At 40.4% G+C, this 14,743-nt stretch overlaps 1 protein-coding gene across 4 annotated transcripts in view; it reads left to right on the forward strand.

The window, feature by feature from the left end:
- OCA2 (OCA2 melanosomal transmembrane protein) overlaps positions 1-14,743 on the forward strand; it is a 394,493-nt gene that overhangs the window by 59,736 nt on the left and 320,014 nt on the right. For all 4 annotated transcript variants that reach the window (XM_079128438.1, XM_079128436.1, XM_079128437.1 and 1 more), the window contains exons 3-4: positions 10,131-10,229; positions 13,206-13,394. In XM_079128438.1, the coding sequence (XP_078984564.1) occupies positions 10,131-10,229; positions 13,206-13,394 (288 nt within the window). The remainder of the gene's footprint in view (positions 1-10,130; positions 10,230-13,205; positions 13,395-14,743) is intronic.

Below are 14,743 nucleotides of genomic sequence, written 5' to 3' on the forward strand. Positions count from 1 at the left end.
CTGGAAAATGTTCTTTATGAACATGAGAAAAAAACTGTATTCTGTTATTGTTGGATGGAGTGTTCTGGGTGGTCTGTTAGGCTCAATGGGTTTATATTGTTGTTCAAACTATTGCCTTGTTTATCTCCTATCTGGTTGTAATATCCATGATTGAAAATAAACAATTAGAATCTGCAACCAGTATTGTAGAGCTATTTTTCCTTCAGTTCTGTCCATGTTTGCTTCATGTATATTGGAGTTCTGATGTTCAATGCATATTGTTTATAATTGATGCATTTTCTTGATGAATTGACTTTTTTATCATTTAGGCTTTTGTAACAGTTTTTGACTTAAAGCCCTTTTTGTCTGATATAAGTATAGCTACCCCAGCTTTCTTTTGGTTACTGTTTACATGGAATATCTTTTCCCATCCTTTCACTTTCAACCTATTTGTGAGTCTCTTGTGGGCAGCATATAATTGAATCAGGATTTGTTTTAATCAACTCTGCCAACCTATGGCTTTTCATTACAGAATTTAGTCCATTTACATTTATGGTAATTACTGATACAAAAGTTACATTTGTGTCTTGCTATTTTTTTTCTGTATGTCTTATAGCTTTTTCCTCTATTGCTGCCTTCCTTTGTGTTTAGTTAATTTTTTTGTTTTGATTCCCATTTCACTTTTGTGTATATTATTCAAGTGTTTTCTTTGTACCTACACTGTCAATTTCATATAACATCTTAACTTATACAAATCAAATTTGAATTGATATCAACTTAACTTGAATTACATATAAAATTGTGCTACAAATCTTTGTTGCTCCCCACTCTTTGTGTTATTGACATTAACAATTATATCTTTATACATTACATATTCATTGCTATGGATTAATAATTATTTTCATATATTTGTATTTTACATTCCATAGAAAATAAAAGGTGGAGTTACAAACCAAAGTTAAAATGCTACTTTTTATATTTGCTCATGTATTCAACTTTACCAGAGATTTTTAAACCTTTGGGCCTGGAGATCAGTCTGAGGTATCTAAGATCTCAGGTATTTTCAGAGTATGTATCTTGCTTGATTATGTGTGTGGCTGTTTAAATTTCTTGGTATACATGACTGCTTTTGAATATCTTATTTTCCCAAGGAGTCTCATCTAAGCTTCACCTTAGATGGTCAATTTTATGTTTCCATACATAATCTTTTGTCCTAGGAGTCTGTAGATCTGTAGTCTCTTTGCTCTGTGGTGTCATCCCTTGACATGGGCTTAGGTGATTAGAAGTTATGGTCAGGCCTCCTATGCAAGGCTATGCTATTTTTTCCCCACAAAGTCTTGTAGCTCCCCATCCAGACCTCAAGGAACAGGCAGAGTCTTGTAGGAGAGGCTTGAAGTCTCGGGTCAAGTTTTCTCTGCAAGTGGCTTCTTAACACTAGGTTACATTCAAGTAAAGTCAGTCATAGAGACTTCCAGCTCTGATCCTCAATACAGAGCTGGGGGTTACAAGCTATTCTTGTCATTCCAGATGATGGTTTATGGATTTCCCTAAACATGCCTTAGAATCTCAGAGCCATTAATGGAAGTGACCTCCAATTAATTATGCCAACTCATTCTCTTCCTAGAAACTATATTTGAGGACCCATGTATAAATGATGTAGGGAATGACATTCTTCTTCACATAGTCATATTATAAATGGTATGAGATTGATGTTTAAGAACATCAGTCCTGGCTTATATGAACCTGAATTATTGAAAGAGTCATCAATGTATCCAATAAACTCTTAAAATGTCTCCTATCTAATGCTTTTTTCTTCCTGTTATTTTATTTTCAGATGTAAAGGAAAATTTAAAAGTATATTTCTCCTTATCAATAAATGTAACTCATTACATCAATAGACTTAAAGAATCACATGATTATCTCAATATATGCAGAAAAAGCATTTGCCAAAATACAGCATTCATTCAAGTTTAAAACACTACAAAAACTAGGGAGAGTAGGAATGTACTTCAACATTGTAAAAACTATATATGCTAAACTCAAGGCCAACATCATTCTAAATGGAGAAAAACATAAAGCATTCCCTCTAAAAATTAGAACAAGACAGAGATGCCCTCTCTCACCACTTTTGTTTAATACAGTCCTTGAAAATCTAGCAAGAGCAATTAGGCAAAAAAAAAGAAATTAAAGGGATACAAACAGGAAAAGAAGAGCTCAAACTATACCTATTTGCTGATGACATGATTCTATATTTAGAAGACCCAAAAAATACGTCAACAAAAAACTTCTAGAGCTCATAGATGAATTCAGCAAAGTAGTAGCATATAAAATTGACACCCATGAATCAATTGTGTTCCTATACATCAATGAATCAGTTGAAAGAGAAATTAGGAAAACTATTCCATTCACAATAGCCTCAAAAAAAAAATTGGGAATCAATCTAACAAAAGAGGCAAAAGACCTCTACAATGAAAACTATAGAACACTAAAGAAAGAAATTAAATAAGACCTTAGAAAATGGAACAATCTCCCATGTTCTTGGATAGTCAGAATCAACATTGTCAAAATGACCATACTACCAAAAGCACTATACAGATTTAATGCAATTACTATTAAAATTCCAATGACATTCTTCATAGAAATAGAAAAAGTAGTCATTAAATTCATTTGGAAAAATAAGAGGCCCAGAATAGCCAAAGTAATCCTTAGTGAGAAAAGCGAAGCAGTAGGTATGACAATACCACACCTTAAATTATACTACAGAGCTATAGTAACAAAATGGCATGGTATTGGCACTGAAACAGACATGAAGACCACTGGAACAGAATGTAAGACACAGAGACAAACCCACATAAATACAGTTTTCTCATACTAGACAAAGGTGCCATAAACATACATTGGAGAAAAGATAGCCTCTTCAACAAATGGTGATGGAAAACTGGAAATACATATGTAGCAGAATGAAATTTAATCCCTATCTCTCATCCTGCACAAAACTCATTTCAAAGTGGATCAAAGACTTAAGCATTAGACCAGAGACCCTGCACCTACTAAAAAATATAGAAGAAAATATAGGCCCAACTTTCCATCACGTTGGCTTAGGAAACAACTTCTTCAACAAGACTCCTAAAGTGCAAGAAGTAAAATAAAGAGTCAATAAGTGTAATGATATCAAATTAAAAAGCTTCTTTACAGCAAAGTAAACAGTCAAGAGTGTGAAGAGAGAGCCTACAGAATGGGAGACAATCATTGCCACTGGTACCTCAGAAAGAGCATTAATCTCTAGGATATATAAAGAACTCAAAAAACTTAACACCAAAAAACCAAATAACCCAATCAATAAATGGATAAAGTAACTGAATAGACACTTCAAAGAAGAAATATGATTGGTCAACAAATATATGAAAAAATGTTCAACATCTCCAGCAATTAGAGAAATGCAAATAAAAATTATACTGAGATTTCATCTCACTCCAGTCAGAATGGCTATTATCAAGAATACAGGTAACAATAAATGTTGGTGAGGATGTGGGGGAAAATGTACATTCATACATTGCTGGTAGGACTGCATATTGGTGCAATCACACCAATACTACTGGTAAGTAGTATGGAGATCCCTCAGAAAATGTGAAAAGGAACCACCATTTGACCCAGTTATCACACTCCTCAGTATATACCCAAAGAACTTAAAAGTAGCATACTACAGTGACACAGCCATGTCAATGTTTATAGCAACTCAATTCACAATAGCTAAGCTATGAAGCCAACTTACATGCCCTTCAACAGATGAATGGATAAAGAAAATGTGGTACATGCATACAATGGAATATTACTCAGCCATAAAGAAGAATGAAATTATGGCATTTGCTGGTAAATGGCTGGAACTGGAGACTACTATGCTAAGTGAAATAAGCCAATCACCCCAAACCAAATGTTGAATGTTTTTTCTAATATGTGGATGCTAACACTCAACAAGGGGCTGGAGAGGGAAGATTAGAAGTTCATTGGATTAGACAAAGGAAAATGAAGGAAAGGGAGGGGAACAGGAAATGAATTGGACATAACTTTACCATGTTCATATATGAATACATGATCAGTGAAACTCCACATCATGTACAACCACAAAAATGGGATCCTCATTAGAATAAGTTATACTCCATGTGTATATATGTCAAAATATACTCTACTGTCATGTATATCAAAAAGAACAAATAAAAAAGAATATATTTCCCCCTCTTTTATCAGCAAAAAGATTTCTTGGTTTTATTTTATTCCTAAGACCATCGTAAGAGTCAGCAACATCATGGAGTCCATGGCCATCCCTTGCTTTGCGTCACTGTCCTGCACAATATGCCTCTCACTTCTAGGGGTGGGCAGTGGGAGGGATAGCTCTGCTATCCCTGTGATGAGACCCTCCCCTAAGAGGGCCAGAGCTGTGGGAGAGATGACCCACAGGGAGAGAATTCTACTATGAGCAGGTGCTCAACAAAGCTTGAGGATCAGGCAAGTGGAAGATAGTGAACCCTGTCACAGCAAGGCCATGGGCCAGGTGAAAATGCAAGAGAGATATCTCCCAATCCTGAGGGAGTTTTTGGCAGAGTTTTGCTGTTTGGTCGGGAGCCCTAGAACTCTAAACCATAGCCATGTCCTAGACCTTGCACCAGGCCCTGGATGCACTCAGGCCTAACTGTGCCCCATTCACTTCTCACAGTAACCATGTGGAGTAGTGACTGTTGATTTCTCTCTTACAGGTGAGCAGTTGGGGACATGTGGGGTTAGTGGCTTGTTTAGCATCCACAGTGAGGAAACTGTGACTTAGGTCAGGAGCCCAGAGCATGTCCTCGGTGTATACACTATGTGCTGGGAGGACACAGGTCACCGCCCATCAGAGCCATGAATGGCAACACTCACTCACATTACCATGTTCTTCCCCATATGTGTTTCCCCCACCAACTCAGAAATGTAGATGTCAGTGAGATCACCCTGCTTCCTTCCTGTTTTACTGTGCACTGTGTGGTATGGGTTTATCCTGCAGAAGCAGGAATCCAGCTTCATGTTTTCCACTTCTTCACTGATGAAGAGTGTGCAGATGCTGCCTCCAAGCAGCTCAGCTGTGGACATCACTCTGCTTTCTGTGCTAAACTGAACTTAAATGGCTAACCCAGCTCAGACAGAATGATGATGAGAGTCTCAGAGGCTCTGATTATATTCAGGTAAGAAATTGCAGTCTTCTCCCAAGCCTTCTGGAAACTGCACATAAACAGGCAGCAGCTTCCTGCTTGTGTTTTTTCCTCACTTGGCTAGGTTCCAGGTGGCCACTTTTGGGGCAAACTCAGCTATGCTTTTGTCTGTTGGTTTGTTTTTCCTCTCCTGAGAAGGTGGTTTGGGACAATGAAGTGAGGATAAAAACAAGCCACACACACAATTCTTGGCATGTGAGTGTGTGTGTTTGAGAGAGAGAGAGAGAGAGAGAGAGAGAGAGAGGTGTGTGGAACCTCATTGGCCTCCCTGGCTGGCAGAGGGGAATGTGGGAGGGGTGGATCATGTCGGCTGCTTGACTCAGTGGTCCATCAAGCACAGAGGACTCCCTGCCTAGCACCATCTCTCACATGCATTGCCTCCTGGTGGGAAGGAAGGGTTGCAGGCTGGTATCAGGAACTGGGCACATGCTGCTCTGCCCTTAGCAGCTGGGGGCCCACTCAGGGCCTGACTTCTTTGAATTCCATTTGCTCCTTTTCAAATGAGGGGAAAATGATCCACCTTTAGCATTATCACGAGGGGTAAATGAGATAATAAGGGTGATAGGCTCAGCACAGAGCCTGGATGCAGAAAGCATTCACTTTAACGACCATGGTTGTTATTAGTCCTTATCAAATAGAATCCTAGCAATAATGAGGCGGGGAGAAGCCCTTTTCTTTCCACGACACTTTAGGATACTGTCAAGCACTGGGAATGACAGGAGTGAAGAGCCAGCCCCAGATGGAACCTTGTCTCTGCTCTCTGCAGCCTGTCCCCTGCCCTGGGCGTGGCAGGCCTCCTGGGCTCCTCCAAGCAGCTCAGCTGTAGTCATCACAGTGCAGGTTCTGGTGCAGGGAGGGTCTCATTGCTCAGCTTGGTTTTCATACATCTGGTCCCCACTGCCACTGATCTTGGTGTCCTCCCTGTTTCAGACCTCCTGACCGGGGCTCATGGCTGCTGACTGCCTTCCAGCCCTCTGCCTTCTGCCTGGTTTTTCTGGTCGTACTCACAGTCTGGCCCTGGGTGCAGCTCCCCTGCTTGGGCTCTGCATGGTTTATGCCACCTCCCCTCAGTGCTTGGCCCTCTGCTTCCCTGCCTGCTCTTGGGTTTCCTCAGGGAAGTTTGGAGACATCCTTTGTTTAGTGTATGGATGTGAGTTTGGCTGCTACACAGATCAGAGCAGCGAGAGCACTTTGCACTTTGTGTTCCTGGCTGTGTGTTCCACAGCCAAGCAGAGCTGACCTCAGCCATGACCATGTCTGTGGTGCCTTCATGGTACAGGGCTTGAGAGAGACTGAGAGCAAACCTCTTGCTCTGCCTCTGATACCCAACCACCACCTCCCCAAACTGTTCTTTGTGCTAACAATTCTCTTTTCTGGTCTTTAAAAATGTAAATTCTTGCAGAAGTGTTAATATATTAGGTGCGTCATATCTACAACATTTTTAGTACTTTTCTTCCTCAGTAATGTCACATAAGCAACATAGGGTTGTCAAGTGTTTGAATCTAGAAGGAACTGGAAGGTCTGCAGACAAGGAAACTGTTGAAGGTGAGGTGGTGGCAGAGGTGTGGGAAATAAACTGTATCTCTCAGTCTGGTATGAATTTTTCTTGCTAATTATCATAGCGTTAGGATTCCTCAACAGCAGTGGAGTTGGATCAGATTCATTAATTCTGGTTCTTTAAAACTTATTGCTTGAGGATTTAAACCTTGGCTAATACCCAGGACTGGCAGGGATAAGAATCTGTTCTTTCCTTCTACTGAAAGGTACAGTATTTAGAGATAGGCTTTCTTTCAGCAAGAGGATGGTGATCACCAAGAATGTTCTAGACCCAGTGACTCTACTTCTAAGAATCTATCCTAAGGAAATAGGCAGAGGTGCACACAAACTTAACTACCAGTACTCTCAGCATGTGTTACTTACTTCAGTAAAAACTCAGAAATCCTCTAAATCTCCATCAACAGATGATGGATAGTCAAGCTTACTGTGAAGATTCATATAATGGAATATGATGATCAACATTAAAATCATGTTGTAGAAGAATATTTAATAACATAGGAGATGCTAATGAAATGACTAAGTTGAACAATCAGAAGAAAAAACACCTTTTGTATGTGAATGTGTGTCCGTACATGCATAGATTTGCCCCTGATTAGAAAATATTCACTACATGTAGGGACAATACCCCTAAAGCAAATTCTTTAAATGTTAACCTTTGGGTGTCTCTGAATTATGGAATTACATATAATTTTCAATTTGTTATCCTCTTTTGTAATTTCCAAATTATTCAAAATAAATATTGTCTGCTTATAAATTTATGGGCATGGATGAATTTTGCAAATGTATGTACAGAGTTTGTTGAGACATGAGGGAGCCAGACTCTGTTGAAATTTATGAAACCACACAGATGTGAAGTCAGAAAAATGTCAAGGGGATTTCTTTTTTTCAGAAGAGAAAAGGTCAGGAATAATATAGATCTCATCAATATTTTCTCCCTTAATGAAGTCAAAGGAAACAGGCGAGGCTTTCGGCTCTGTGGACTGCAGTTTTTATTGCCAAGCTCTGGAATGTGTTTTCTGGGTCATCCTAAGTCTTCTCTATGCTTAGTTTGTGTGTTCCAGGAGCAGGTCAAGGATCCTGCCAGGTAACGGGACCCAAAGACTTCCTCTGTTCTCCCATCTTTGTGAAGAAGAATGAATTTGGGACAGTGAGAAATAGTATTGGGGTGGTATCAAGTTTAAATTTTGAATGGCCTGAAGTCTCTTTGGGAAATTTCCTGGTGAAACTCATTTTATTTTTGGCTTTTTAGAAAAATAATATAGCTATATAAAAAGGAGTTTAGAAACCATTCCAGAATGCTTAATTATAATGATAAAATCGTACGTGTATATGAAGTACAACAGAAATATTAAGCAATAATGAAATCAGCCAGTTATGGTCGCTGCAGAGAAGATAAAACGGACTTTGGATCTCTCTCCTATTTCTAAGTTTCCCCCTCGACGGCAAGAAGGCAAACCCTGTGTGTCGTGTAACATGGTGCTGCCCTGCACTGTTCTGAGCCCCTGGGTTAGGCTTACTGAGGAACCTCTGCTGCATTAATCGCTGTGCTGCAATGGTGATTCTAAGAACATTGTAATCACTTAAAAACTTTTATTTGAGTCAAAAAGTCATCCTCATCCAAATAAGTTATGATTACTGGGTTTTAAACCATCCATTATTAAATATTAAGCACCTACATTGAATTGAGTATCGCTTATGGTGAATGAAAACAACATAGCAGCCATTCATAAGAAGCTCAAAGTCTAATGAAAATAACTGCATCAATAACCAAACTCAGTCTTTTATATCTTATTTAATGCAACAAAACTGAGGGTGTGTGTGTGTATGAGTGTGTAGTTTTTTTTAAAATCTATATTAAATGGTTGAGGAAATGGAAGCATAGGGTGGTTAAATAATGTGATTGAGGTCTCTGTAACAGTGGGCTCTCCCAGTAATATCATGTAATAAACCATCCCAGGGAGCAATAGAAAACACTTGGATATTTGTTGACTCATCGAGACATTTTTCTAAAGACATCTGAAGCCCTTCTAGATTTACAGTTATGAGAGTTTGGGGAAGATGGACTCACCAAATTGCTAAAGCCAAATTTAAGTTGTTAAAAACATGCTAATTATTAAATTCCTTTGGCAAAATTCTTCTTCTACACCCTTTCCTTCCTCTGCCCAAATCAAGGCATCTACTCTACCTTTGTCCCCTCCACATTCCCCTCTACTGGCTATGCAGGCCCCTGAGGAGAGAGCTCTCTGTCATCTGTGTTCTCCATAGAAAGTGGCCAAGGGCAGCCCAGGGGACACATGCTGATCTCAAATAGACTCCATTTTTTACTTCCTGGAGACATGGTGGGTGCTGTTAGACACAGCTCAGTGGCCTGGTGTTCACTCATCTGCAAAACCAGAGTCTTACTCTCTGTCACCAGAGAGTGCTTGGATGAGAAAAACAGTGGAAATATTTTTCTTATAATTCTTCCTTCCTTGTGATTTTTGATCCAAAGAAATTACCATTATTTCTCTATGTGAGTGATTCATGGCACCCACAACATCTCTATATCATCTGGGCTATTTAAGAAAGGTGGTGTACCACTGTATAAAGTAGCTTATTCCCCATGATTAGGAGTGAAAATGGTTTCTGCAAGTTCTCATACAACACCATGTGTCCTTTAACAAGAGTGACCACATGTTGGTGGTGTGCTTGCATGTGCACAATCATTTCCCTCTCACAAATCTCCTAGGCTGGATGATAACATTTTTGGTGGCCTTTCTTTGAGTAGACAGGTCAGTGTAGCAGTGGGGGGCATCCTGTCCAGGGATTTGCCTCATTTGTGACTTCTCACCCCTGAGAGCCTCCTCCTTGCCATTCTGGCTGTTATTTCATTCCCACCAGTTGGCCCTGACTTCTGCTACTTGATCTTCCAGTGGACGCCATTAGGACATTTTAAAAGTGAATATATTGTGATCTCTGGAGATAGAATTTTCTGCATATACAGGGCCCATCAGATTGAATCCTTGTATTGATAGAAAGCTATGCATGGAAAATCTAATGTGGAGGGAGTCTCCTGTCAATGCTAATATGAACCTAAAAGTGTGAATCCTACAGCATCTGGTCTCCTGAGTGAGTTTCTACTTTGCACTTTTTGTTTTTTTTTGCATTTTGGTTAGGCTGGAGAGTAGGGTTATTTCTAATTGTCTCTCCTAAACTCCAGCTTTTTACAATTTAGATAGAACTTCTGGGTCAAATTTCCAAGTATGGTTTATTGCTGAATCTTGGGCAGATTTTCGACTGGATTGTACTCCTATTATTGGGAACACCTCCAATATTTTGTGTTGGTGATTCTGGTTCCTTTCCTGTCTTTTCCAGGTCCCATTCTCCTTTGCTTCAGTTCTTCAGCTCCAGTTCTAAAGATCCCTGCTTTACAGAAAATACTCCTTTGCTGCAGAATTCCTTACAAGACAAAAGGTGAGATTTTGTTTTCTTTTTAAGAAAGTAAGACATTTCTGGGCATTGTCTATGGCACTTATGGTGGAGAATTTCTTCCTGAGCTATAACTTTTTACTTGACATTTGATCTCTGCTAGATCCTTGTTACTTCATTATAGCAGATGTTCATAATGCTGGTGGGTGTACTCTGTGGCTTAGGAATTTCCAAGTGGCCTTAAGCATAACCTCTCAATGATTACTAAGCTCAAGTGTCCACCCACGCAGGCAGACAACTCTGATAGGCTGCCTTGAGACTGGGGTGAGGTTGTCACACTGGTGGCTGGCTGGGGTGCTACTGGAATTGAAAGGAAGAGGTCAGAGATGCTGCTCAACATTCTGCAGTGCACAGGACACCAAGAATTATCCAACCCAAATGTCAATAGTAATGAAGTTGAGAAACTGTAAGTAAGATTCACAAGAAAGTTTCATTTCTGGCAAGACTGAAGGTCTTTATGGGGCAAACCTGGGTAGCTCTGGAATTGCCTGAGCAGAGCTAACCAGGAGAATAATTTGCAGAGACACTCTCCAGAATGAGGGTTTGGCTAGGTCTTTAGTCACATTTTTTTTTTTTTCCTGCAAACAATTTTCAGAAATCCTGAGATACTTGGTGTCCCCTGGCTCCCTGCACATCTTGTTACCCTGCTGTCAGCCCTTTAGTAATAGAAGTATGAGGGGCATTTCTACTGACCCATCTGCTTAATGCTTCCCTTGGGGTGGGGGTGGAATAACTCTATTGTCCCTCTCTCTCCTAATCTGTAACTTTGAAAAACAAACAGTTCACACATCTCTTTCCTCAATGTTTTTCTTGAATTACCCAGTGAATGGCTAAGGCCTGAGACATTTTCGAATTTATAATTCACTGGAAAACTAGTGATATGTAAGCATTTATCTGAAGCATGTGGAAAAGAGAGACTTGCCCTGGGGTGTTAACTGGGCCTCACATCAGAGGCCAGAACATGGGTCAAATTTGCTTACAGCTTTTACATGACACTAAAGTATTAGTGGTGGGAAGTTCTTTTTGCTGCTTTACTTTTACTCAATCTGATCCAAGTTTATCAAGATTACAAATGTTGATTTACATATTTTTGGAAATAAATGTGTCCTTTTCAGTGTGTCAAGAGCAGGAATGTGCAGTGGTAGAGAGAGTCAGAGTGTGTCCTGCATCAGCACCAACCTCATCACATGAGGTTATTCATATTAAAATGAACCAAAATGAAATAAAATTAAAAATTCAGTTCTTCAAGTGATCAACAGCAAGGTGGCTACTGGCCCAGCCAGGGCAGAGAATGTTTCCATCTCCCCAGAAAGAACTTGGGTCTAGTGTACAATACTGCTTTAGAAAGCACTGACATTAACTTGCTTTCATTTTTCCATTTGTAAGAAAACAATTTCTTAGTTCTAGTTTTGCTACAGTTGTGTTTTTTCAGCAGTTAAGAGGAGAAGTTATTTTTCACATACCTGAGCATTGCCTAGTCATAAAATTGACAGAAAAGAATATTGACAATTTTGAGTCATTTATTATCTGGCTACATATTGATTTTAAACAATCTAATTTTCATCTTGGGGCTTCTCCTTTTGAATAAGCTGATTCCCCCCCCCCCCCCCCCCCGTGAACCAGTTGTAAAGCCCTGATAAGTGTTCAGGAGAATCATAATACCCTGTTATGCTAGCTGGGTTTGAGTGTCCCCACTTTTTCCTAACATATAATAATGAAGTGCAGCTGTCATTAATGTTGATGTTGGGATCACATGTGTATTCCATGCCATGCATGAACATTCTGGCATTTGGCACAGCCTTTTGAGAGTCAGGCGCACTCGTACAGAGGGAATTGTTCAGAAGCCCAGTGATTTAACCAATTTATGTAAATGGATGTGAACACCTGTGATTTTGATGCAAATTTCCCTTAGTACATCTTTCAAACATAGACCCCATTTGTAGACTTGTCTAGCCCAATATTGATATTGCTCGTTCTTGCTCATACTGCCTTGAATGTTGTGTGGGAAAGCCAGGTAGACTACTTTCCCATAGCTTCATTCCAGAAAGATCTACACAAAGGAGGAAAAGCTAACACCACCCAACTCTGCTTCGGGACCATTATAACAGATCTAGGTATTGACAGATAAAGTCCATTCAAAGAAGCAAATACTGAAACAAGTGGGAACTGGTCTGAGCCAGTAACAGCTGTTAGAAGATTCCCTAAATCAGAAAAGACTGATGTTTCTTGAAGGCCCACAATTCATTTTGAAGGCTTGAGTGGCTCCTGGAGATTTCCTTTGAGCCAAGTGTCCTGTGACATCAAGAGACCCATTCCTACTAAAGTGAGTGAGTGCCACACATCTTGATCCTTTTAAAGATCAGGATTGGTTCTATGACATTTCAGGAAAAATAACCACATTGTACTGAGAAAATTTCTCCCAAGTTTGCAACCTCCTCCCTGGCACTAGCCTATGTCTTCATTCTCCAAATAACATTGTTTAATTGAACTGAAGTTGAGGGACATGGGTGATGAACTTGGGTCAGCACCTGGTGGGAGATATGGAAATGGGTGATGGAAACTGCCATCAAGTAAGGAAAGTGGGGAAGGACTGGAACTCTTGCTATCTTCATTGCAGAACTGGGTGCTACAACTCACTTACCATGCTAAACAGATCCAGCAGTATTTTATGTAAATAACATGACTTTTTGAGTGTTTTGGGGTACAGCTGGTTTCTGTTTATTTTTTCTGCATTTGTTGGCCATTTTGTTTTGCTTTTCCTCCAGAGTACTTGGATCTGGAAAAGGTTTCGAGTTCTAAGCTAGTGAGAGGCTCTGAGGCAGGTCATGAGAAAGCTTTTTTAGTTAAGACTAATAGGTATTTTTAAACTAAATATCCAGGGCATTGAATAAACTTATCATTTTGTATTAAAAAAAAAAAAAAAAGCAAAGCAAAAATAACCACAATGCTCTTGTTTTCCAGGTCTAGATGCATGCCTGCTTATCCCCCAGAGTTCATCACCTCTGAAGAATCTTGGGAAAACAGCTCTACTGAGTGGGAACGAAGATACCTGCTGAGCAGAGAAGGCACTGGTTTGTCTACATCTGCCTCCTCAGAGAAGGGAGAGCTTCCGGACAGCACCCATCTCAAAGTCCATCTGTCCACATTGAGGTAGGCAGAGGTGGAGTGCCACCTCTGGCAGTGGGATCGCTTCCTGTTTGTCAAGGGCCGAAGCAGGGGTCTCACCTGCACTACAGCCTTCCAAAACGACAGGGTAAATAGGAGGATGGCGTGTGGCATTTAGCCAGGCTGCACGTTTTCTTCAAAGTTACCTACTTTCCCCCCAGGCCTTGGAAGACATTTAAAGTGGCCCTGCAAAATCAGTGTGCATTCCTTGAGGCCGAAAACAAACATAAATGATCCATATCCTATATTCCCTGCTTTCTTGCTTGTGGGGTTGGGATCTTCATAGCCATTAGGTTTGCAAATAGAATTGATTCGCTTCAGGAGCCCCGCTGGTGGTTTAGAATTTGATACCATCTTTGTAGTTACCCACGAAGGCTTGGATCTAAAGCATCGTGCAACTTGAGGGCTTCCTGCGTGGCGGGAGCTGGGAGCCTAAGACTGCGCATGTGTGTGCGTGGGCCGGACCCGCCAGCGCAGGTGCAGCGTAACAAGGAGCTCTAGGTCACCTTGCCGTGTTGCAGGTACTGCTGTCGTGGGAGCGCTCTCATTTTACCAGCTTTATTTGCTGGGCTTACTTCCCTGCGCACATTTATTTGGAGAAAGGGTTCTTTTGAGATTATTGTATTTAAAAAAAGCAGCATCTCCTGGGACAGAAGAAACTCGCTCAGGAGTAAGAATCAATGGTCTAAATTCTGAATTTGTCCTGAAATAACTGAACAACTGGCAGAACCATATGTGGTCATATTACTGTCTCCTGTCACTTGGTGTCCCTTTGTTCCCTGGCTCCCTGTGCTAACAGTAAGTGGTATGTGCATAAGCCCTGGATAAGTGAAAAGTGTTATGAGATCATCTAATTTTACTGTTACATTTGGGGATTTAGTCTTTTTGAAGATCCTTGCAGGACTGATTTGAAATGTATTCATGTGCTTGCCCCAAGTGCACCTATCTACGCCCACAGAGGCCCACCTTCAAACCCCTGTAATTTTCTGGGACTGTTATTTAGTTATCCAACTGAACCTGGCAACATTCTTGAGGGGTTGGTGAATGGAGGGTACCTGGAAGATAAGGATTTTGCCTAAGGTTCCACAGCTTGTGAGTCAAGATCCAAGCAGATATTAGACCCCAGGTCTCTTCCCACCTGTCTTCCTACTTGTCTGTAGTTTCTTCACCATAAGTGGTCTCAGTTCATCTCCTAGGTACAGCAAAATTTGTCTCCATGAATCTGCCCTGAAATTATGTGAATGGTGTTATGGTCCTATGGGTTTCGAGAAGGGTCAACCCTAACATTGTTAATGCCTTTTTCCAGCTGGCTAACAGCTTCAGAGGATGCTATG

This window comes from Sciurus vulgaris (assembly GCF_902686455.1).
Source record: "Sciurus vulgaris genome assembly, chromosome: 2".
In the NCBI taxonomy this organism is placed as follows: domain Eukaryota; kingdom Metazoa; phylum Chordata; class Mammalia; order Rodentia; family Sciuridae; genus Sciurus; species Sciurus vulgaris.